Source organism: Gymnoscopelus microlampas (assembly GCF_963454915.1).
Source record: "Gymnoscopelus microlampas genome assembly, chromosome: 12".
NCBI lineage: Eukaryota > Metazoa > Chordata > Actinopteri > Myctophiformes > Myctophidae > Gymnoscopelus > Gymnoscopelus microlampas.
Window position 1 is genome coordinate 45,416,799 of NC_139949.1, and position 22,643 is coordinate 45,439,441.

General features: G+C 41.8%; 3 protein-coding genes across 5 annotated transcripts in view; 1 reads left to right on the forward strand and 2 right to left on the reverse strand.

Annotated features, from left to right (window-relative positions):
- Positions 1-3,627: 3,627 nt before the first annotated feature.
- On the reverse strand, positions 3,628-4,530 carry LOC311057380 (putative divalent cation/proton antiporter TMEM165; the record flags this gene model as incomplete). Its single annotated transcript, XM_084074339.1, has 1 exon — positions 3,628-4,530. The coding sequence occupies one exon, from the start codon at positions 4,528-4,530 to the stop codon at positions 3,628-3,630; it is 903 nt and encodes a 300-aa protein (XP_083930465.1).
- A 3,743-nt stretch (positions 4,531-8,273) lies between these two features.
- Positions 8,274-22,643, forward strand: part of LOC311058006 (clathrin interactor 1-like) — a 34,688-nt gene continuing 20,318 nt past the window's right edge. For both annotated transcript variants that reach the window (XM_084075256.1, XM_084075257.1), the window contains exons 1-4: positions 8,274-8,430; positions 15,060-15,164; positions 15,393-15,489; positions 15,704-15,812. In XM_084075256.1, coding sequence (XP_083931382.1) covers positions 8,390-8,430; positions 15,060-15,164; positions 15,393-15,489; positions 15,704-15,812 — 352 coding nt within the window. In that variant the 5' untranslated portion in view covers positions 8,274-8,389. The remainder of the gene's footprint in view (positions 8,431-15,059; positions 15,165-15,392; positions 15,490-15,703; positions 15,813-22,643) is intronic.
- On the reverse strand, positions 18,235-20,751 carry LOC311057138 (CD209 antigen-like protein C). 2 transcript variants are annotated; one of them, XM_084074081.1, is made up of 6 exons: positions 20,623-20,751; positions 20,383-20,475; positions 19,988-20,140; positions 19,757-19,890; positions 18,851-18,954; positions 18,235-18,540 (listed from the first exon to the last, which is right to left on the reverse strand). In XM_084074081.1, the coding sequence occupies exons 1-6, from the start codon at positions 20,729-20,731 to the stop codon at positions 18,390-18,392; spliced, it is 744 nt and encodes a 247-aa protein (XP_083930207.1). In that variant the 5' UTR covers positions 20,732-20,751; the 3' UTR covers positions 18,235-18,389. The 2 variants fall into 2 exon arrangements, with proteins under 2 accessions (XP_083930207.1, XP_083930208.1); XM_084074082.1 differs by having other exon boundaries at positions 20,383-20,472; positions 20,623-20,736.

Sequence of the window (22,643 nt, forward strand, 5' to 3'; positions counted from 1 at the left end):
TGGAGCTCAGCGGATGTGTCTACACGCTGGAATTTCCCATGGCTGATCATCATCTCTCTCTCTCCCTCTCTCTCTCTCTCTCTCTCTCGCTCCATCTATCTATCTCTCTATCTCTCTCGCCCACTCCTCGGCTTAACACAACAGAGAAAAAAAAGAAAAACAAATAAAACATATTCACAAGTTCCCATTATTTCCCCCGTCTGGAAACATATGGCTTCAATCAGTGTGTGTGTGTGTGTGTGTGTGTGTGTGTGTGTGTGTGTGTGTGTGTGTGTGTGTGTGTGTGTGTGTGTGTGTGTGTGTGTGTGTGTGTGTGTGTGTGTGTGTGTGTGAGTGCTTTCCCATACAGTTTCTACTTAGATACAAAGTTCTTTGTCCAAACTGTTACTCTCTCTCTCCATCACCTCTCTCCTCTCACGCCCTTGCCTCCCATCTCTCTCTCTCTCTCTCTCTCTCTCTCTCTCTCTCTCTCTCTCTCTCTCTCTCTCTCTCTCTCTCTCTCTCTCTCTCTCTCTCTCTCTCTCTCTCTCTCTCTCTCTCTCTCTCTCTCTCTCTCTCTCTCTCTCTCTCTCTCTCTCTATTTTAGTCATGTTGTTCTTGGCTGTCAGCCCCCAGTTGGACCTAGGGGTCTTTTTCCCAAGCGATCTGCAGGGTGGCCTCCAGGGACTAGCGAGCGCATGCACACACACACACACACACACACGCGCACGCACACACACACACACACACACACACGCACACGCACACGCACACGCACACGCACACGCACACGCACACACACACACACACGTCTGTCTTTCATCCTCCATCCCTATTCCTATCCCATCATGCCTTTCTCTCCGTCTTCACCTCCTTTCTGAGCACACACACACACACGCACGCACGCACACGCACACATGCACATACAGACATGTGATGTGTTGTACGTAAGAGTAATAGTAAAAGTACTTCAATAAAACTATCAGTACCACAATATTACAACAATACTCTGTTACAAGTAAAAGACCTGTATCAAAAAACAATTATTGAGTAAAAGTAGAAAAGTATTGGCATCAAAGTACACGTACAGTATCAAAGTAAAAGTAGTTACATTTTCAAAACTGGCTGATCTACAAGCTCAATCAAGCGATTGGTAGATCGTCAAATAATTGAGAAACTACAATATTTGCCTCTGAGATGTAATGGGGTAGAAGTATGAGGTAACAAGACACAGAAATACTTAAGTAAAGAAATATCCCTCAAAATTGTGCTTAAAGGAGCACTCTGCTCATTTTCAACCTTATATCTTATAATTGGTCCTCACTAATGCTCATAATAATACGGCGCAATTTCTGTCTACTCTCTTTGCGTCTCATTGGTGAGCTACGGACAGGTCAGACACCTGCCTACCAATGACATCATCGATGGGGATGGGGATTCCAAGCTATTTGAATCTACAGCCTTTTAGGAACCAAATTGAACCCTTACAGGTCTGTAACTCTGAGAGTGTACAAATGTAACCAAATGGACCTGTAAGGTTTCTTTGTACACTCTCACAGTTACAAATAGGTAGATGAACACTGATGTATTTTACTGTATAGTTCCTCAACAGAATCACAATCTAGTCAAAAAGCACATTTTGACTAAAAAGAGTGGCTTATAGAAAATTAAGATTGTATTTGCTTTTCCGTTTGTTGGTTTTCATTGTATAGGTAGCAAGGTTGGAAATAGATCCTTTAATCAGAAGTATACATGTACATACTGTAGGCCAATATCTATATCTCACTGCATACCTCTCAACACTGGGAAGAGTGGGATTACACTGCCATCTGGTGGCCAATTTTAATAGGACAGAAAAAACCCTACCCCCAAAATGAGTTTAGTACTTGTTATCATATGGAAAGAAATGGGTTCAGTGTTCCACGAGGGGGGTTCCAAATGGACCCTTACAGGTCTGTAGGCTAACTCTAAATGGAACCAAGGGGACCCTTTGTACACAGTCAGTGTTATGGGGTAGTTGAATTTAAAATGTTTGAGAACCACTGAGCTAGTGTAAACAGTAGGTGTGTTCGTGATAATAATGATTTGCGTTCACGTCAGAAAAGGTGCTGCAATTGTTAACTGGTTCTACTAATTAACAATTGCATTTAGTTGCATAATTAGTAGCATTATCAACCAAGGGAGTGTAATGCCAAGTGGGAAGTCGATCGGATCAGCTGTTGTCCAGAAATATCTATAGATCCTCAAATCCCTATCTGTCTGTGTCTGTGTCTTTGTGTTTGTCTGTCTGTCTTTCTGTCTATGCCCACTAACCACTTAAACCCCAGCATCCATATTGTGGGGAAAGCTCTCGCAGGAAATAGCCGATCGACAAGCTCACAACGCGCTGTGAGCTTTTTTTCTGCGAAAGCTTTCCCCACAATGACAGAAAACAGAAAAGACCCTAGTGTAGAGCCCTGAGGGACTCCGGTCAACCATATAGGGTTTAAGTGGTTAAATACTCTGACAACGGGTACACAAACAGGTATTACATAACATAACTGAAGGCGCATGCGTTCCCATCGGGCGTTGCCCTAGTTATCAAATAATGTTATGCAAATCTGCTTTGTTTGTTTGGATTGAACCACACATAGAATAGAGTAGACCAACAGAGTCCTAGACTCCTTATTTTCGAGGTGGCATAGTCATAGGCCGCTTTTAATTGTCCTTTGTTTTTAACTGAGCTGGTGCAATACATCTTTTTCAGGCCGCGACCCCCCAAATAATCATGTGAACTGGGGACCACCCAGAATAATCACATTTGAACTGGGGAGCCCCCAACATAATCACATTTGAACTGGGGACCCCACAAAATAATCCCATTTGAACTGGGGACCACCTAAATAATCATATTTCAACTGGGGACCCCCCCCCTGACAAGCACTTGAAATTGTAGGCATTACATTTAGTTTGACTCGGTTCCACAGATAAACATTGTGAAATCTACAAGCTCACGTGTTGTGGGCCAATTTGGTATTAAAAATGGTCTTAAAAGTCACTAAATTGGAACTTTAGAAATGTGCAGATACCCTGCTTATACTGTATGATGGTTTGCTTACTGTCGAGTGAGAAAACAAAGTTGCACATTAAGCTGATCATCAGAGGACCCCCCGAAATAATTTGGAGACCCCCCAGTTTGGAACCCACTGTATTAGATCATTGTAATGAAGGAGAGAGCCCCATCAGTCAGCAGGTCCTCCACTTGCTACACAGAGTCACAGACTAGTCCTCTCTCGCTGTGCACTCACACACGCACGCACTTCCACACCCTTTACCACTTACAACTTGGTGCCTGGCATCTTGGTCATGTCAGTCAGTCATACGTAAAAAATGTCAAAATTCAAAAAAATAATAAAAATAAACAAAAAAATTAAACACTTAAGACTACTAGGGGACCACGCAAGTTGGGAACGATGTGAGTCAGGAACTATGCAAGCTGGAAATGCATTCCCCAGATGGTTGGCGTCAGGGTCAGTCGGCCATGCCGTTGTGGGTGTACAGAGAGTTGAGGGGCTCAGAGGGCAGCCTTGGGGGCTCCTGTGTTAGCACATGGTGTCACACTGAGCAGAATCCAGCTGCACTGACTGGGGTTGAGTCTTATCGTACAAATCATGTGTTAAAATCCGGCTTGATGAAAATGGAAGAGATGGCAAAGACCAGGAAAACGATCCCTCCGATGATCGTAACAGTCTTGACGGAGATCTTCTTGGCCACCATCCTTCCTCCAATCACAGCCAGTCCTGTGCACAGACCGTGTCCAAGCGTACCGCCCACCGCCACTCCAACGGGATGTTCACTGGCGGCTAGGATGATGGTGGTGAGCTGGGAGCGGTCGCCCCACTCCGCCAGGAAGGTGAGGGTGAACGCCTGGAGGAAAATGGGCGAGACGAAGCTGTGCCACTTGCCCTCAGGCGGAGTGGCCCCCGTGACGGTGCCCATGTCCGCCGTCCCGCCCGCCAGCATATTCCGCTGGAGCTCCTTGTCCTTTTTCCTGATCTGCACCTGCACCTCCGCCAGCTCCTCCTGCCCCTGGTCGGCACTCATCCTCATGCCCTCTCTCAGCATCCGCACGCCAAAGACGGCGAACAGGGCCGTGGAGACGTAGTAGGTGTAGATCCTGGGGACGATGATGGTGGCGTAGCCCAACAGGACCGACAGGCAGGTCATGAGGCCCAGCGCCAGCATGGCTCCCGCGAGCACCATGAGCCGGTTGTAGCTCATGGCCATGATGGCGGCGATGAAGAACGTCCTGTCTCCCAGCTCGGAGACGACGATGACCGAGAGGGCCGCCACGAAGGCGTGGAAGAAGCCCAGGTTCCCTTCGCCTGGGTCATCTTCTCCACTCAGGCCTCTCTGTGGTCGGAGCCCTTCTGTGAGCACCGTGTGTTCCTCTGGGATGGTGGGAAGAACCGCGGCCGACACAACGGCGGCCTGCAACACAACGACGGCCAGCAGCAGCACCAGGACACGGAACGCACCTCGAACAGGCCATCCATCTCCCATGAGGGGCATGTCCAACAAGAAAGCAACACGGATCGACACAAACCAGAGGATCGACTGGACTTGCGTGGTATTCTCGTGTAAATAATGTGATTTGATTTGTTGACTATTCATCCAGGAGCACTCGTCCCCGCTTATATAAGCTTGATAACGTCATCGCTGACATCACTGGGCCAAGCCAACTGGAGGGAATTTCGTTATTGGTTAAACGCTCAAAGTAAATAGATAGACCTGTATTTCTCCCATGAGGGAGATTCAGTTGTCATAGATAGCAGCACTGCAGCACAAAAACACACGACACCGATGGCTCACCTGTACTGTATGTGTGTTATGGTATTTGGTTCTCAAACGTTTACATCTCAAGGACCCCCCCCACTGTTTGGTATGAATTAGGCCACGGACCCCCATAACTTTGACAGTGGGGAACCGGGGCGGTTCCACTTGTACACTGTCAGAGTTACAAACCTTTAAATGTCCACTTGGTTAACAATCATGATAAAGGCAGTGTTGCCAGGTCTGCTTATTATAATTTCCCCCCAAGATTTGATTTGAAAATAGCAGATCTACAAGCTGTGAGCTTGTAGATCTGCTATTTTCAAAAGATTTTAATAAATGTTATACACACATGATACCTTGTGAAAACGGGACATTCTGCATAATAAGTACTTTTACTTTTGGTACTTTAAGTACATTCTGATGCCAATACCTTTGTACTTTTACTTAAGTTACAGTAAACTCAAGTTTACTGTAACGGAGTATTTCTACATTGCGGTATTGATACATTTACTTAAGTACAAAATTAGAGTACTTTTCCCACCACTGGTTAACATGTTGAGTGTTGTGCTGTCAATAAATAGTCACCTTTTGTTACATCCTCTGTATCCTGAGTCTGCCTTCATTACCACCTTCCTGGATCACCGTGGATGGCGGTCAGGACCAGATGTATTCTGGAGGTCGCTGATTCTGAGAAAAAGGAGACAACATCAAGGTAATGAATGGAGAAAATACAAAAATGAAAAACTGAAAGTCTGCCTTGACCATAACAATTGGGAAAATTGTAACCCTAACCTAAGATTCAACAAGATTTGACTGTGATAACAATACCCACCAACTATAATAAGAACAAAAACAATTACAAGTAGGTAAATACAAAAGGTAAATACAAACATACTGAGCAGTAATTAGTAATACAAGTGTAAATGTGTAGAGCAGTGGTTCTAAAACTGGGGGTTGGGACCCCCAGGGGGTCCCCAAATTATTTTGGGGGGATCCCCAGCTGATTAGCTTAATGAACAACTTTGTTTTCTCACTCAACAGTAAGCAAACCAATATACGGTATATGAATGAATTAATTAATGTTTTATTTCCGTGTCTGGACAATTTCTTGACCCATCCCACATGGGATTATCAGACACATCAATTTTAAAACAAAGACAAAATAAAGATTCCAGTGTATACCCAACCAGCAACTCCTAATACAGCCTGATTTTAAACAAGCCGCATACAATACACACATTCATATATACCTGCACATAAACATTTATGAAAATTCATCTATTATAAATCACCCTTCTCCTCCAATCCCACGCTTTATAAAGATATTCTGAAAATCCAAAAACATGAAGAAAAAGAAATTCAATTAAAGCACCATTCTCATAATCTATCAGGTTTAGGTCAGGGGTGTGGACTTTTTTGAACAATATCTCTCAGATCATTATACAAAGGACAAAACAAAATAAAATGGATTTCATTCTCCACCTCATTCAAATCACAGTATTCACATATTCTATCCTCCTCAGCTACGCCCCTAAATCTTCCTGTTTCAATATGTAATGGTAAAATGCCACATACAGTACAGGGTATCTGCACATTTCTAAAGTTACAATTTAATGACCTTTAATTAAGACCTTTTTAATACCAAATTGGCCAAATTGTCAAATATTACGTGTAGAAAGAGGCTCACAACGCCTCACAGTGCAAGGCGTTGTGAGCTTGTAGTTTGGCTTTTTTTCCACAATATTTATCTGTGGAACCTAGTCAAACTAAATGTAAAGCCTACAATTCCAAGTGCTTGTCAGGGTGGGGGGTCCCCAGTTCAAATAAATATGATTATTTTGGGGTGGTCCCTAGTTCGAATATGATTATTTTGGGGGTTCCCCAGTTCAAATGTGATTATTCAAATATGAATATTTTGGGGGGTCGCTGCCTGAACGAATTGGGAACCGTTGGTGTAGAGAGGTGTTACCAACACACTTTCTAGAATTCAGAATTGCATCTTGACTTGATGTTAGGACATATAACATGTAACATACAGACAATAGAATAAGAATGTAGATTCTCACCCAACAGAAAGATTAATTGTAGGCCTATAGACCAATTATTTGTTTACTAACATTTAGACTGGAAGCACAGGTGATTGTTTCACACAATCAATTTGCAACCTGTTGTTTCGGGGTGCGCTGGTTTCAGCACACCCCAACCCCCTCTTGTGTGTTGGCTAGTGAGGCGTGTCCTAGCTAGAGCTGATAGAATGGGTTTCATTGCGCGCATACTGGTTGCACGCATACTGGTTCTCATCAGTGTGACGTCGTCTGTTAAGGGGTCTATTCTATTTAGAGCTGCAATTATTAATTGATTATTTTATTACCAATGTATGATTATTGTATTATTTTGTAATATTCTTTCAAAACTATTAGTTTGATTAACTGTTGCACTTGCACCCCAATTCTATTCTGTTCTGTTCTGTTCTGTTCTGTTCTGTTCTACTCTAGTCTGTTCTGTTCTGTTCTGTTCTGTTCTGTTCTGTTATATTCTGTTTTGTTATATTCAGTTCAGTTCAGTTCTGTTCTGTTCTGTTCTGTTCTGTTCTGTTCTCTCAGACCATCTTCTACGCATCCGTGACGTAGGCAGTAACGCGCGTTGCCTGGGCAACAGGGGCCGGTCCATCCCATTAGCAGCGGTAGGAGCTCCTCATCATCACCGCCATCAGTGTTGCCATGTCTGCTTATTATAAGCAACTGTAGGCTTGTCTTTCTGTAAAATTCTTTGTAAATGTTGGTGGCACTGGTTGCGGGTTGTGTTTTTTTTTTTTTACTTGTTTTGATTGATTGATTTGCGTTGTTAAAAGTTTCAAAAAATATTTAAAATGTTTCACTTTTTTCAAGATTCTTTTGAAAATAGCAGATCTACAAGCTCAGTTGTGAGCTTGTATTTCAAATGCCCTCATGTGGAGGAATATAGTTGCTTCTTTTAGGCTTGTTTTCAAAGACAATGGAATGAACTCTTTCTCGTGCTATACAACAAAAAATGTGGAATGCCCTACCTAAGGGAGTAAAGGAATGTAAAACCCTACTCACTTTCTCACAGGCTGCAATTCCAAACTGGCCCCTGTCAAAGTCTTAACCTACCCCCCCCCCCCCCCCCCCCCCCCGCCCCGGAACTGTCTATTGTATATATTTCTTGTTTTTTATACCAGTAATGTAGGCTGATTGTATGACGTTCTGCATACTTAGTGTATATTTGTCTGTTTTCTTAATGTCATCATCGTGATTTGAGTGCGTGGGGATCTTATTTTAAATAAGCCATTGTGCTTTTATGAGAAATACAGTTTAGAGGACCTTGTATTGTGAATTGTGCTTCCATGTACTGTTTCCATGTCTTTTCTAAATAAAGTATTCAATCAATCAAACCTGGTTGCTTGTTTCTCTTGCAAAATCTGGCAACACTGATCACCACCATCATCACCCTCACCATCATCACCCCGTCAGGAGGAGGAGGCAGGGAGGACCGTCTCACCGGGGGATCTGCTGCATCTGGAGCCGGCTGGGAGACGCGGGGCGACGGGGGATCGACGCGGCGGGCCCACGGGGACATGCTAAACATGTGGAAAGTCAGAGAACTAGTCGATAAAGCGTGAGTATATAGCGGTGCACGGTTGAGCTAAGCTAACCCTGCTAGCTGCTGCTGCCTGCCTGCTCCCTGCTGTAGCTCAGCTGGAGGAGATCTTTACACCCCATAGCCCAGAGAGACGGTCGCGGCGTGATTGGCTAAAAAAGGTGGTTGCTGGTTGTCATAGCAGGAGAGTCTCTGTGGATTATTACACAGATGCAATACGCTCAGTGGTTTTACTTGAGTAAAAGTATAAATAGTGCAATGTAGAAATACTCTGTTTAAGTAAAAGTACTTTAGTACAAGTACAAAAGTATTGGCATAAAAATGTACCTACTAAAAGTAAAAGTACTCAATATGCAGAATGTCCCCATTTCCCAAGTAAAGTTAAAATGTATACACATCTTTTAAAAATAGCAGATCTTCAAGCTCACAATGCGTCGTGATGATGTATTTTCTAACGCCCAAAATATATATATATAGAGGGCTGAAGAGGTTTAGCCTCGCGTGGCCAGACAATAAACACTGCGCAAGTGCAATGCAATTTTGCAATGGCAGATTCGTTTGGAACCATGCTACAAGAGGTTAATGTATGTGTTATAATAATAAAAATCGACAAAGTAACTAGTAACTAAAGTTTCCAAATAATTGTAGTGGAGTAAAAGTACAAGATTTGCCTCTGAGATGCAGTGGAGTAGAAGTGAAACTATTGAATATTGGAAACACTCCAGTAAAGTAAGAATACCTCAAAATTGTACTCAAGGACAGTACTTGGGTAAATGTCACTTTACACCACTGGTTGTCATAGCAGGAGAGTCTCGGTGGATTAGATGCAATAAATGTGTTTTTTGGATGGAAAAAATAGTGTAATTATGCTGCGAAAAATAATTAATGTTATAAAACATGTTGTGTTTTTTGTTGGTTATGTTTACTGTGGTGCTGTTTAAGTCAGTGGTTGTCTGGTTAACCAGCCTGTTGTACTTATTATTTTTCTTTGCTCTCTTATTTTACGCTGGCCCCAAAACACAGTCAAATCCGGTGGTATTCTCCTGGTATTCCTAAACGTAACCTCAGTAAACTATGCCTAAAACTAACCTTATTCCTCAAAGTAACCTCAGTCAAACTATGGCTAACCCTAAACTTATTTCTAACCTTATCCTCTGTAAAACAAGAATACAAGAACCGCTGGTAGGCGGAAAAAAATGGGGGTGAGCGTGTTTTGGGCGAGCCTTCCGGTTACCCTCTGTTATTTGTTGACTATAGGGCTCATGCCATTTACAATAGATCAATGAATTCATTTAATTTAACTAATTATTAACTTAACTCGGACGGTATACAAATGTAACCAAATGGACCCTTAATTGATTTTTTATTTTTTGTATTTGTTTACATTAGGTACTAAATTGTATAATTAACTAACCAATCACAATGCGGCTGTCCCTCCGGGCTATGGCACCCATCACCATAACGGCCCTCTGTTCTGTGACGTCACATGCAGACTCTCAGCTCAGCTGTTAGCTGGTATTAAGCTAGCAGACACTATAGCCTGTGTTTCATGCATGGACACAATGCATGGTTGATGATGTAGTACTCTTTAGGACTGGTAGCATCATGTAGCCTACACCGCACACACACTAACGTTACTATGGCAACACAAAAACCACAGCTCATCTTAAATTTGATCACACCGACCATTGGGATGCAAGCAATGTATGCTGCAAGCAGCAGGCTAATTCCACTAGCCTAGTGCAAACACTTAAACCCTGTCTGCTGGTGCAGAGGCATCACGCCCTGCCTGTCTGTCTGCCTGCCTGCCTGCCTGCCTGCCTGCCTGCCTGTCTGTCTGCCTGCCTGTCTGTCTGTCTCTCTGTCTGTCTGTCTGTCTGTCTGTCTGTCTGTCTGTCTGTCTTTCCCACCCTTACATTGTGTGGTTTTTCTGGTCTTGTGAAGATTACATGATAACCATTGGCACCTTGTTAATCAGCTATGAAGCGTGCTGGGGGTCTCCACCTTGCCTCATCATGATGCCCCCCATGGTCACACCCATGACACAACAGAGATATCTAGATGTCTGGTCAGACATATCATTATTTGATTTAGTCAGCCAACTCAACCATCCATCCATACATACTACAAACATAAACCCATATCTGGCTAGTGTTTACTATCAACATTAGCTTATAGAAGAGGACCCTTTGGTCCTTTTTGTATATGTGTACCATAACTGTATGCTTGGAGGCTGAATAAGGGTACCCACTGGCTTTTAGACTTTGTTGTTAATGCCGTTTCTATTATTTCTTATTTGATGCAATGTTACTGAACGAAAGCACGTGTACTGTAACAGTACAGTGCAGTAGGCAGGGCGACATGGACACACCTCAGTCACATCTTTGACCAGTACCTAAATATTGATATTGTGATGAATATTTACACAATGAGATTGTTGATAAAGGATCATCAGTAATAACAATTGGGTTATGGCAAGTAATAGCACAGCTAGAACTGTCATGAATTTTCAGATCACTTCATGCAGTATTTAAAACCCGGAAAAGACAACACAATATAAGTCTATCTATTATCATATAAGTGTTGCCCAGTGCTACAGTGCATGGCAATAAAAAATATGTATAATGGCATTATCAGAAATAAACATGTCCCCTGAAATCTCAAAAGTCCCATGAAATGAGATGACGCAGGGCCAAAGATTAGCCCACAATATTTTAGTTTGTGATGATTTTACGTTCTGTACTTTAGGTGAATATCTCGTCATTAAATCTACACCTTCCTGTAAATGTCCCACATTGGCCTGTGGATTTCACTGTGAGGTCAACTGTATTTGTTCATGAGTTGAGCCTGAGGTACCTGGTCCATTAGGATGACAAACACCAGCATCACTGCAACACTGTTAACAACATCACCACAGCATTTCAGTTCAGTGTTCAGACTTCAGACAGACAGACACATAGTACAACGCCTTTGACTCTCTGTCTTGGTGTCTTTGATCACTGGCTTTTTGAGATCCTGCTGTGTTGTTTCTGTATTGTTGTTGGTATGGCAGCACACCAAGATGGGAGGGGGCCTTGTGGCGTCTTCAAAGCAGTTCCGTTTTCAGTGGAAACCAGCTTCTTCTTTAAGCAACTAAAGACAGAGCCTTTATTTTAACAGAATAGGTTGTGGTTAAAGATAGACTGATGATGCTGTGTATGCTGTGTATATTGGCCATTTACAGTCTCTCCATCAGTCTTTAGGCGTTGCCTAAATGCTTGACCCACTACTCTATAATCAGCTAAACCGGACCTAAAACTGGGTTGTGGTTTTGGGTCTGATTTTTTTTTTATCAGATTGGCGGAATAGGCAATTACTGAACTGCTAATATTAATGATTTAACAAAGAATCTACCGTTTCTTGCATTGATTGTGCCAGTATCTCTTGATATTTATATTCACTGAATCTGAATGAATTATACTATGGATTGCTCTCACATACTGTAAGTAGTGCAGAGAAAAATTATGTGTCACAGGACCATACTGAAATCATTTATTATAATGTATTTATTGATCATTGCTATTCTTTCGTTGCACACTCTATAATTCTTTCTGACAACAATCTGCTCTGCACAATCTTTTTTCACTTGCAGCCTCCAGAAACGTGCAAGCATAAATGCTGTTATTGGCCCCAACAGTTCTCTATGAATAGCCACGGTTGTGCTTGATCTTATACCATGCCAAAGTGTTCTAAAATGATATTAAAATGTAATCATACGACGAAAATAGACGATCTAGAAGCTCACAACAACGCATTAGGGTGTGTGTTGTGAGCTTAACTTTTATTTTGAACCACTTTAATGCTGTGCTAGCATAACCATAATGCATTGTACAGCCCATCATTGGGGTGGAAGGGAAGGCCGCATTAAGACCGGAGAATAAACAGGCCAGGCATTAAGAGATATAAGACAAGGCGGACGTGAATGGTGCAGCACATAGATCCAGCCAACAGCCCAGGTGGGGTAACCGATACGAGGCCTCGGGCGCGGCTGTCATGGCTGATCGGATGCGGTGAATAGATTCTTTATGGGTGTATGTGAACAGGGCTCGAACAGGGAAGCAAGCCTTGGGTTTTTCGGCAGGTTAGGAGTCAGGTCGTCAGAGCGTTTCTCTAGCCTACACCCAACAAAACAAACCTGCTGTAAAAAAAAGTAGAGCTCGACCGATGCTGCCCGAGTTTTGGGTCCAATGCCGATCCTTTTGAGTCGTAGACCACCTCATATTGATTATCGATGTTTTGACCGATAATTTGTCCAAAATTGCAAAAAGTTAAAATCAACTTGAAAAACTTGGATTTGAATTTCAAACTTTTCTGAAGTTTCTATTTCAGAAGAATGATCTTATAAGCAAACAAATACATGAACATAAACACAAAACTTAAGCCGTATTCCAAAATGTTAACAGTCACCGATCTACAAGCTCGTAGATCTATTTTTCAACTATAATGATTGGGACACATCTGCTACGTAATTGCCGATATCGATGTTATCCAAAAAGACAAATAATGGCCGATAATTCGACCAGAACGATACAAAGGCCAGGCTCTTAAAAAAAAAGAAAAGTACAAACACTTCTTTCTTCTTCTGTTGAACAGGAGCAGAGGAGAATGGGAGTGGGAGAGGAGCAGGGACGGGCCGGAGGAGACGAGGGGAGATGAAGGAGCAGGAAAGGGCTAGGGGAGTAGGAGAGGAGGCGAGGAATGGAGGCGAGTTGAGAGGGGTTAAGGAAAGGTATAAAAGCAGGGTTAGAGACGGGCTATAAGGGAGGGAAGAGCACGTTTCATGTTGCAGCGCTTCTGACGGTGTGTTTGCTAGAGGACTGTGTTCAGGTCTGCAGCGGCAACACACACACACACACACACACACACACACACACACACACACACACACACAGTATATGCACAGAACAAACGCATCAGCAAGCAAGCGTGCAGAACAAAGAGGCCAGGAAGTCGTGGGCGCTTGGTGTTTTTTTTTCTTATTTTTTTTCTTCTCAATGTCCTACACACACACACACACACACACACACACACACACAGCACACACACACACACACACACACACACACACACACACACACGCACGCACGCATGCACACACAGCACACACAGCGCACACACACAGTAATACTATTACACACACATCTAACCTTGGTTTCATGCGCACACACACTCACCTTCCTTTGTCTCCCTTGCAGCTGAATATTTGTGTGTGTGTGTGTGTGTGTGTGTGTGTGTGTGTGTGTGTGTTTGATGTGTGAGTGTACTGGCGAGGACGCAGGCTTTTTAGGAAGCTTTCATTCATTATTCAGCCAGTGGACTGAGATTCTCGTTATGAAACGCTCTATCTCTCTCTGTCCTTTTTATACTACTTTTTATTTTGTGTCTGCGTGTGTGCACTGTATTTCTAGTCACCAAGTCACTGGAGTTTGTGTGTGTGCATGTGTGCGTGTGTGTGTGCGTGTGCGTGCGTGTGTGCGTGTGTGTGTGTGTGTGTGTGTGTGTGTGTGTCGCTGCAGGTAGGCCCTTGTGATGTGTAGATGTGATAATCAGGGCCATGCCTGCCGGAGAGTTGGTCTGTCCTTGACTTTGAATATTTCGCAATAGTAAATAAATAGTTCGGAGTACTTGTCCCACCACTGCCCGAGAGTGTGTCTGTCCTTGGCTGGTCCTGAGTCCTGACTGTTTTGTGTTGAGAGGGTTCATACAGTAAATGAACATGCCTCAGTACCCCCCCCCCCCCTCTCTCTCTCTCTCTTCCTCTCTTTCTTTGTTGTTGTGAGAGTATGATGACCCTGCTTATGTTATGACCCTGCTTATGTGAGCAGTGGAGCGTGAAGGGGACACGGGGGGACATTGGCCCATAACACACCAACATGGCTGACTGACTGACCGGCAACATCACTCATGATCAACTGACATGAGTGATAAATCAAATGTTATTGGGTTATGCTGCTGCTCCTATAGTCTCGTGTAGCCGGACGATCAGATATCTCTGCCTGACAATGCCAATGCGTCTGGGAAATCTAAATTCATTGTATGGACTTAAGGAGAAAACCAGCTGTAATAAACCTTTGTCTACTACTTTTTTGGTTGGTTCTACAATGCAGTTATATTATTGTCCACCCAGTTTTAGGCCATTCATTGAATTAATTTACGTAGATGTCACCAGACTTACTATCAGTAGGCGGAGATCTCTGATCGTCTGTATACATACACATACATAGACTACTGCTAATATTATTACTATTATTATGATGATACTACTATCTTATCACTGCTGCTACTGTATTGCTGAAATAACCACAACTACTGTATTTTTTTGTTTGTTTTTTTGTGTTTATTTGTGATACACTGTGACATGTTCTATTGTTGTTAATGTACCGTATATTAATGTCTTGGACCCCAGGAAAACTAGGTGACGTTAAGTCATCAGCTAATGGGGATCCGTATACATAAACAAATAGTAGTTGTAGTCTTGCTGTTACCACTAGTAACCATTAGTAACAGTATTAGTATTATGTAGTAGCTTAAGTAGTAGCTTATAGTAATTGTGTCTTTAAACTTTTTTTTATAGCACTAATAGTGAACATGTGTTCTTGTGTCTCCAGCACTAATGTGGTGATGAACTACTCTGAGATTGAGTCCAAGGTTAGAGAGGCCACCAATGATGACCCCTGGGGGCCGTCGGGACAGCTGATGGGAGAAATAGCCAAGTAAGGCACACACACACACACACACACACACACACACACACACACACACACACACACCCCAGAGGGTTAGCCAAGTTAAGTGAGTTAGGTTTAAGTTTGCAAATAAATTAATGATGCATGTTTTCTGAAATTGCACATTCCAATGTTCTTGTCATGAAATGCTATTGATACAAGATGCCGTTCTTTGGTTGTGTGCGTGCGTGCGTGTGTGTGTGTGTGTGTGTGTAGGTCTACCTTCATGTATGAGCAGTTCCCAGAAGTGATGAACATGCTGTGGACCAGGATGCTAAAGGACAACAAGAAGAACTGGAGACGGGTGTACAAGGTACTGTATTCATGAGCTTCATGTCTTACTACTTGCTTGCCTAAAATACATGATATACTGTAGGATAGCTTGTGTATCAGCTCTTTTCAGCAAGCAACATCATCATACCCTCTGGTTCTGGTACAATTTACCACCTCCCTTTCTCTGTCTCTGTCTCTGTCTCTGTCTCTGTCTCTGTCTCTGTCTCTGTCTCTGTCTCTCTCTCTCTCTCCAGGCTCTCCTCCTCTTGGCCTATCTGATCAGGAACGGCTCAGAGCGCGTGGTGACCAGCGCTAGAGAACACATCTATGACCTACGATCTCTAGAGAACTACCACTATATCGGTAAGTACTGGTTTGTAGCCGAACTACTAAGCTACTGAGTAACGATATTTTTGTTATTGCGATATCGCACTAAAAAAACCTTGCGATATTATCATTGGCCAGTCATTTAATCTGTGATATGTACGGTATTCAGGCCTAAAGGTTTATTGTTTTGAACAGCAGCCGATAGAGTTAAACAGAGCCTGGTTGGTGAGGCTAGCAGTGGTGAGACCTTGTGTTCATAGCAAACATATATGCAGATCATTGCGCAGAGTCAATGATCTTTACAACATCCGTCCTGTAAGGCAGTGGTTCTCAAAGTGGGGTCCGGGGACCCCCAGGGGTACTTGAGGGGGTTCCAGGGGGTCCCCAGCTAAATGATGGATAGGAGCCAAATGGACCCTTATGGGTCTGTAACTCTGAGAGTGTACAAATGGAACCAAATGGGTCCATTTGGTTCCATTTGTACTCTCTCAGAGTTAAATTAACATTGTTTTTACAATATGAATTGGGGTCCCAGAGATAGAAATGCCTTTAAATGGGGGTCCGTAGCCCTAATGCATGCCAAACTGGGGGTCCTTGAAATTAAAATGGTTGAGAATCACTGCTTGAGCCGTAAAAAAAATCTTGTCTTATGGGGGTCCGCGGGCTAGTAAGTGTCAATTTGGGGGTCCTTGACATGAAAAGGTTTGAGAACCACTGCTGTAAGGAACCGTATCCGATATTTTGGGGATCAGACTACAAACTGAGACATGCTGATGTACAGTAAACATACAGTAAACATGTTGTCATTTTTGCGGATGGAGGTTCTTCCTTGGCCTACTGGGAGTGTGAGTGCAAAGTTTCATGCCGATCGGTCCAGCGGTGCCCGAGATTAGCTGCTCACAGACACTCATGGGAGTGAAACACAACCCCCCCCCCTTGAAAAATAAATGTATGGAGGTGCTTTCTTGGCCTAAGAACACATAGACAGACAGACTGACACATGGGAAATAACTAGCCTTCCCAAATGCGATCTCCATTATAGCTCAACAGTATAAATGTTGGCTCTCAGTTTGCAGCTTTAAGTGGAAAAGACAAAATATAAAATAGAAATAAATAACTAAATGCTACCATTATTACTACTACTACGACTACTACTACTAATAATAATACAGTGATGTTTTTAGTTATGCGTCCGGTGTCGCATTACGCAATTACGCATAGATTTTTTTTAAGGACACTATTTCACATTGCTGCACAGGTCTGAGTGTGAACTGATTAATAAGTTGTAATTTGCTGCGCATATACCGTACATTTGCAAACACTAACCTCCTCCAAGAGCGTGCGAGTGTGTGCTTGTGCTGAGCTGAGAGGTTGAACAGAGGAAATGCAGTCGTTTCTATGACAGAGTAGGCAACAATTGAAGCAAGAATTGCATTACGTGCACAGACAGGACATTGCCATTAAACTGGTTACTTCGGATAACACCTGTGGTACAGTATCAACTTGACAATGCGCATATTTGTAAATATTAAGACTTAACTTGTCTTGTTGGAAGGAGGCGGGGCTGTTCTGTGAGTGCGTGCGAAAGAGAGGGAGAGAGACGCACACAAAGGGTGTGTGAGGTGTGTGTGTGACAGCCTGTTGTGTAGCTATAATTTACAGTATGTCTGCATTACTCCTCATCTGTAACCACCATGTCCTCAACACAGGGCACCATTTCAGTCTTCATTTTATCATTTATTTTGGTGATATTTAGCCTACTTTACTAGGTTGTTGAATGATATAGTTTTCTTTTGCAAATACATTTGTCAGTATTAGGATGTTGTTGTTATTCATTTTTATTAGATTTTGTTTTATTCAACCATTTTTATAACCATATTAGATCAAACAAGAGTTAAACACTGGAATTCGTCAAAAACTTCACATTTTAGGATGATGATGATAATAATAATGATACATCTTGTATAATATATTTCATACAAAATATGCTGCTCAAATTGGTTTTAAAGAAATTAGATAAAAAGGAAACAAATTAAAAGGAAGGAAGCAACAACAAGAAAAACAAATTGCTTTGCATAAAAAATTTAAGAAAACGCAGCTAATATTATTTGTATAGACATTTTATTGATTTTTTAAATTAATAACATTTTACAATGACATCAAATAATCCAATAATGAACCTCCTCCCCTCCCTCTACTACCCCACCTGCACGCACGCACGCACTCACTCACTCACACTATAATGAACAACTCAAATTCTTAAGCAAAGCACATACTGTACACAGTCAGTAAGACAGTTAAACTGTAAAATGAAGAAAGAATGCGTACAATTGTGACATAGTGAGAAAATGCTGAGAAATAGATGCATAATAACCTTTCCTGCAGTTTTATGAATAGAACACATTTTATTAATCTACATGAAACATGCTATGAAAATCAAATAGATGGTTTTGTTAATGCTACTCACATATAAGCTTGATTTGAACTAAATAATATGTCTGTAGTGCGCATTGAGTAAAAGTCACTGCAAGGCAGACAAACCAAAGCAAACTCACAAACTACCACATGCAAAAACAGCCATCAGCTGTGCCAAAACACTTGAAAATTATGATTTCAACACATAACTGTTTCGCAGATCCAATAGTAAATGTCAGCTACATTACATGACCTGTCATTCCATTTTCCATCATTCTCAAACACAGCACAGTCCTGTTCTGGATTATCATCAGTCTCACGGTTATTAGGCTGATTAGTTGCCCAGTACCTGGAGAAGTACAGTAGGAACATGTATTAATTAATTACAATGCTTTTACAAGGATGGTTTTTCAATCATGTTTTTAATCATGACCTCAAGTGATATTTTACGTAATCATTAGATGCAAATGAACAGGATCGGGAAGTAGACAACAGATTTATAATGTTTTAGTGACAGTGTAGTAGGTGAAGTTGAGTTTTTCTATGTGTGGTATTGATTCATTTTGGGAAGTCACAATGTCATATTTAGCTCATTAGCCTAAGTTGTTAGGCCCAGAGCCAGAGCCCAATGAAGGTAAAATGAAGATGATAAGTCTTACGTTGGTGTGGTCAGTGTCGTTCCATCTACCCATGTCCAGTTTCCTTCTTCGTCTCTGTCAGTCAGACCCAGCCACACCCACCGTTTGAAAGACCAAACAAAGACCTGGACAGAAAGGCTGCTGGTTACTAACTTAGCAATAGATGTGTGTCTCCAGACTCCGCAACACGCGCACACACACACACACACACACACACACACACACACACACACACACAGTGGTGAGCTGTGGATTTTTGAGCTATGGGGGCTCTATTTTATGACATCACGGCGCGCGCACGTGCACACGCGCGGGCGGGCATGTGCACATAGCCACTCAGCTCAGTGCTAGTTGAAATACTGTATTCAACATGTGATTATTAATGTAATTATATTTCTTATTATTTTTGTTGCATTGTTAATTTGTTGTTTTTATTTTTGTTTCAATTAATTATTTTATTTTCCTTTTAGTTTTATATAAAAGCCCTTTACATAGACTCACCCACACATAAGTAGTTAAAATAATCAGACAACGTGTCTTTGTCTTGTCTCAGAGAACTGGGTCCTCTGCTAAGCGATCCCCTTCACACTCTGCAGTGCAGAGACTGTTGTCTCTCATTGTGAGAGGAATGTACGCATTCAATTAAAGTCCATGGCTTTTCTCGATTAGCCTAATGTTATGCAAAGCAGCCAGGTAGAGGCTATTGAGAATGTCTCGCCACTGACGTCGCGAACCTTGAGAGGCTATTGTTTAAACTTTAAGGTCTTAAAGACCGCCGCTGACGGTGCGTGCTCGCGCGTGCATGTGGAGCATGCGTGAGCCTCCAGCCCCCATAGTGTCAGAGCTAAGGGGTCGCCGACCCCCTGAGCACCCCCTAGAGCTAGAACACACACACACACACACACACACACACACACACACACACACCTGTGTTTCTTTGCTTTTCATGACAATCAGGTCTGATCGTCTGTCTCTACACCACTGTCTGCTCTCCTCCCAGGTTTTCTTCTCACTAGAGACGTAATAATAACCTCTGCCAAATTTCTGCCATCCAGGTGATTCTAACAACAAGACAAGTTAGCCACAGTTATCACAGTTTTTATGTTATTATAAATAACATGATGTAACATGAAAGAAAAGCAGTAATGTCTTACTGACCACAGAGCATCCTCTTCAGGTCATCTCGCTCTTTGGTCAGGTGGTTGTTCCTAGTCTCTAACTGGTCTAGCGCTTCGGTCAGGTTGATGTTGATGGCCTGTTGTTGATTATAACTGTCCACTAGTTGGTCTCTCTCCACCATGTTGGACTGGTCTGTATGGAAACAATATTTCCAAAATTGGAAATACATTTAAAAAAGAAAAATGATAATATTATGCAACTACCAACGCTACTACAGCTTCTGTTGCTGCTACTAAATCTATTAATCTATTAGATCTATAATCTATTTCTATTACTATTATTGTTATCATATACTGCATGCTAGTGTTGTGATCCAACACATGTTTAATAGATGTATAAAACATTGTAATAATATGTTATGAAACTTAACTTACAGAGGTATAGTGGGATAGCAATGTTGAGAAGAGCTAGAACAGAAAAAAGCAGTCCAAAAATGACTCCAACCCGCCTGTGTAATCTATTACCTTCTGGAGGACACACAAACAAACACGCATGCATGCACACAGAGTGAGAAAAAGAGTGAGAGAGATCAGTTATAATCTTTGAATTTCTTGTTTTAAAATATTAAAAAAGTGTTGTAATTGTGATTTTTCCTTTTTAATAACATATCTTACCAGACTGCTGTATCTTCGTCTGATCTTTCTCCTGAGCTGTAGGCTTAGTCTTAGTCACAGTATTAGCATAGATAGGATCAATGTTTTCAGAATGCCGAGCCACAGCCATTTCACCTTTTCAGGACTTGAATTTGTCTTGCGGGTAACACTATCTTCACTGCCTTAAATGTAGACCCCTCTGTTACATTTATATCACATATGACAGCACGCACTCTGTGCACCAAAAAAACTAAAACACACCCACACACACACCCACACACACACACACACACACACACACACACACACACACACACGCACATATACGCAACAACGCCTGCCATCGTTTGTCATAAATATTAACCACAATGCGTTGGTTGTACTGACGGAAGTGACCACCGTTTTCCTCTAGCTTCATGGTCTCTCTAACTTCAGCATATGTGTTTGCATGTGACTTAAGACACACAAACTGTCCATTGAGACCTGAAGCCGATTCTACACGTCTCCTAAATCTCAACAGTTTTCTGAAAAACGTATGTTTCTATATCAGTGGTGCTCAATCTTTTTCATGTCAAGGACCCCCAAAATGATATGTATTTGGCCGCAGACCCCCATCAAAATATTTTGTTCCAGGGACCCCCAGAAGCAAAGATTTGAGTTTTAAAAAATTGCTTTAAAAATATATATATTCAAAGATTTGCACACATTTTCACGATTTTTCAAAAATAGCAGATCTACAAGCTCATATTTTTGAATAGCCCAAAGTGTAAAATAATGCTTTTTAGCTCAAATCTAAAAATGACACAGTTCCAGGTCTCAATGGGTTAAGAACCAACACCAAAATAGTTAAATAAAAGTAAAATAATCAAAATAACTAGAAAGGTTTGCTCAGAACTCAGATCTCCACCAGGCCGAGTTGGCTACGCAAGCGTTGGAAGTCAAAGCAAATGCAAAATGTAGATTTGATATTTCTTCTATTTTTGTAAATGTATATTCTTCAGTGGTCATTTAGGAGACACCCTAGAGATTTCACAATGCTTTGAGAACCATATATGGTACTTGTGCCTAATATTTCAGATGTTCAAATGTTGTTAGTTGTGTTGTACAGGTACTGTAGAACAGGGGTTCCCAACCACCGGTCCGTGGACCGGTGCCGGTCCGCGAGACATGTTCCACCGGTCCGCGAGAAGGCGGCCGGGAATTTCAAGTTTATGGATTGTACCATGTGCGCAGGCAACGTTGATTAAACTGGTTACTTTGGATAACACCTGTGGTACAGTATCAACTTGACAATGCGCATATTTGTACATTTTAAAACTAACTTGTCTTGTTGGAAGGAGGCGCAGCTGCTCTGTGAGTGCGTGCGAAAGAGAGGGAGAGAGACGCACACAAAGGGTGTGTGAGGTGTGTGTGTGACAGCCTGTTGTGTAGCCTATAATTTACAGTATGTCTGCATTACTCCTCATCTGTAACCACCATGTCCTCAACACAGGGCACCATTTATTTATTTTATCATTTATTTTGGTGATATTTAGCCTACTTTACTAGATGTTGAATAATATAGTTTTATTTTACTTAGGATTTTGTTGTTTGTTGTGATTTTCTTTTATATACCTAACCATTTTTATAACCAAATAAGAGTTAAACACTGCAATTCTTCGGGTTAGGGTTAGAGTTCCACATTTTAGGACTCATAGAATTTTCCTGGGACTCATGTAAAGACCGCCCCAATTTACTGTAATGTGACCTCCGAGTACGCAATACATTGGAAAAACTAGCAACATCACTGATGTTGTAATAATAGTATTAATGATGATGATGATGATGATAATAATGATACATCTTGTATAGTACATTTCATTCAAAACATGCTGCTCAAATAGGTTTTAAATAAATGAGATGAAAAGGAAACAGATTAAAAGGAAGGAAGCAACAACAAGAAAAACAAATTGCTTTACATAAAAAAAATAAGAAAACGCAGCTAATATTATTTGTATAGGCATTTTATTGCCATTTCTTTATCAACAAAATTTTACAATGAC

What these genes read in the sequence shown, in the direction of transcription:
- LOC311057138 (XM_084074081.1), bottom strand. Translation starts at nt 20,731, where the DNA reads ATGGCTGTGGCTCGGCATTCTGAAAACATTGATCCTATCTATGCTAAT. An exon ending in GACGAAGATACAGCAGTCTG is followed by an intron (nt 20,476 to 20,622) that starts GTAAGATATGTT and finishes TGTGTCCTCCAG; the next exon opens with AAGGTAATAGATTACACAGG. An exon ending in TGAAAAGCAAAGAAACACAG is followed by an intron (nt 18,955 to 19,756) that starts GTGTGTGTGTGT and finishes CTTTCTGTCCAG; the next exon opens with GTCTTTGTTTGGTCTTTCAA.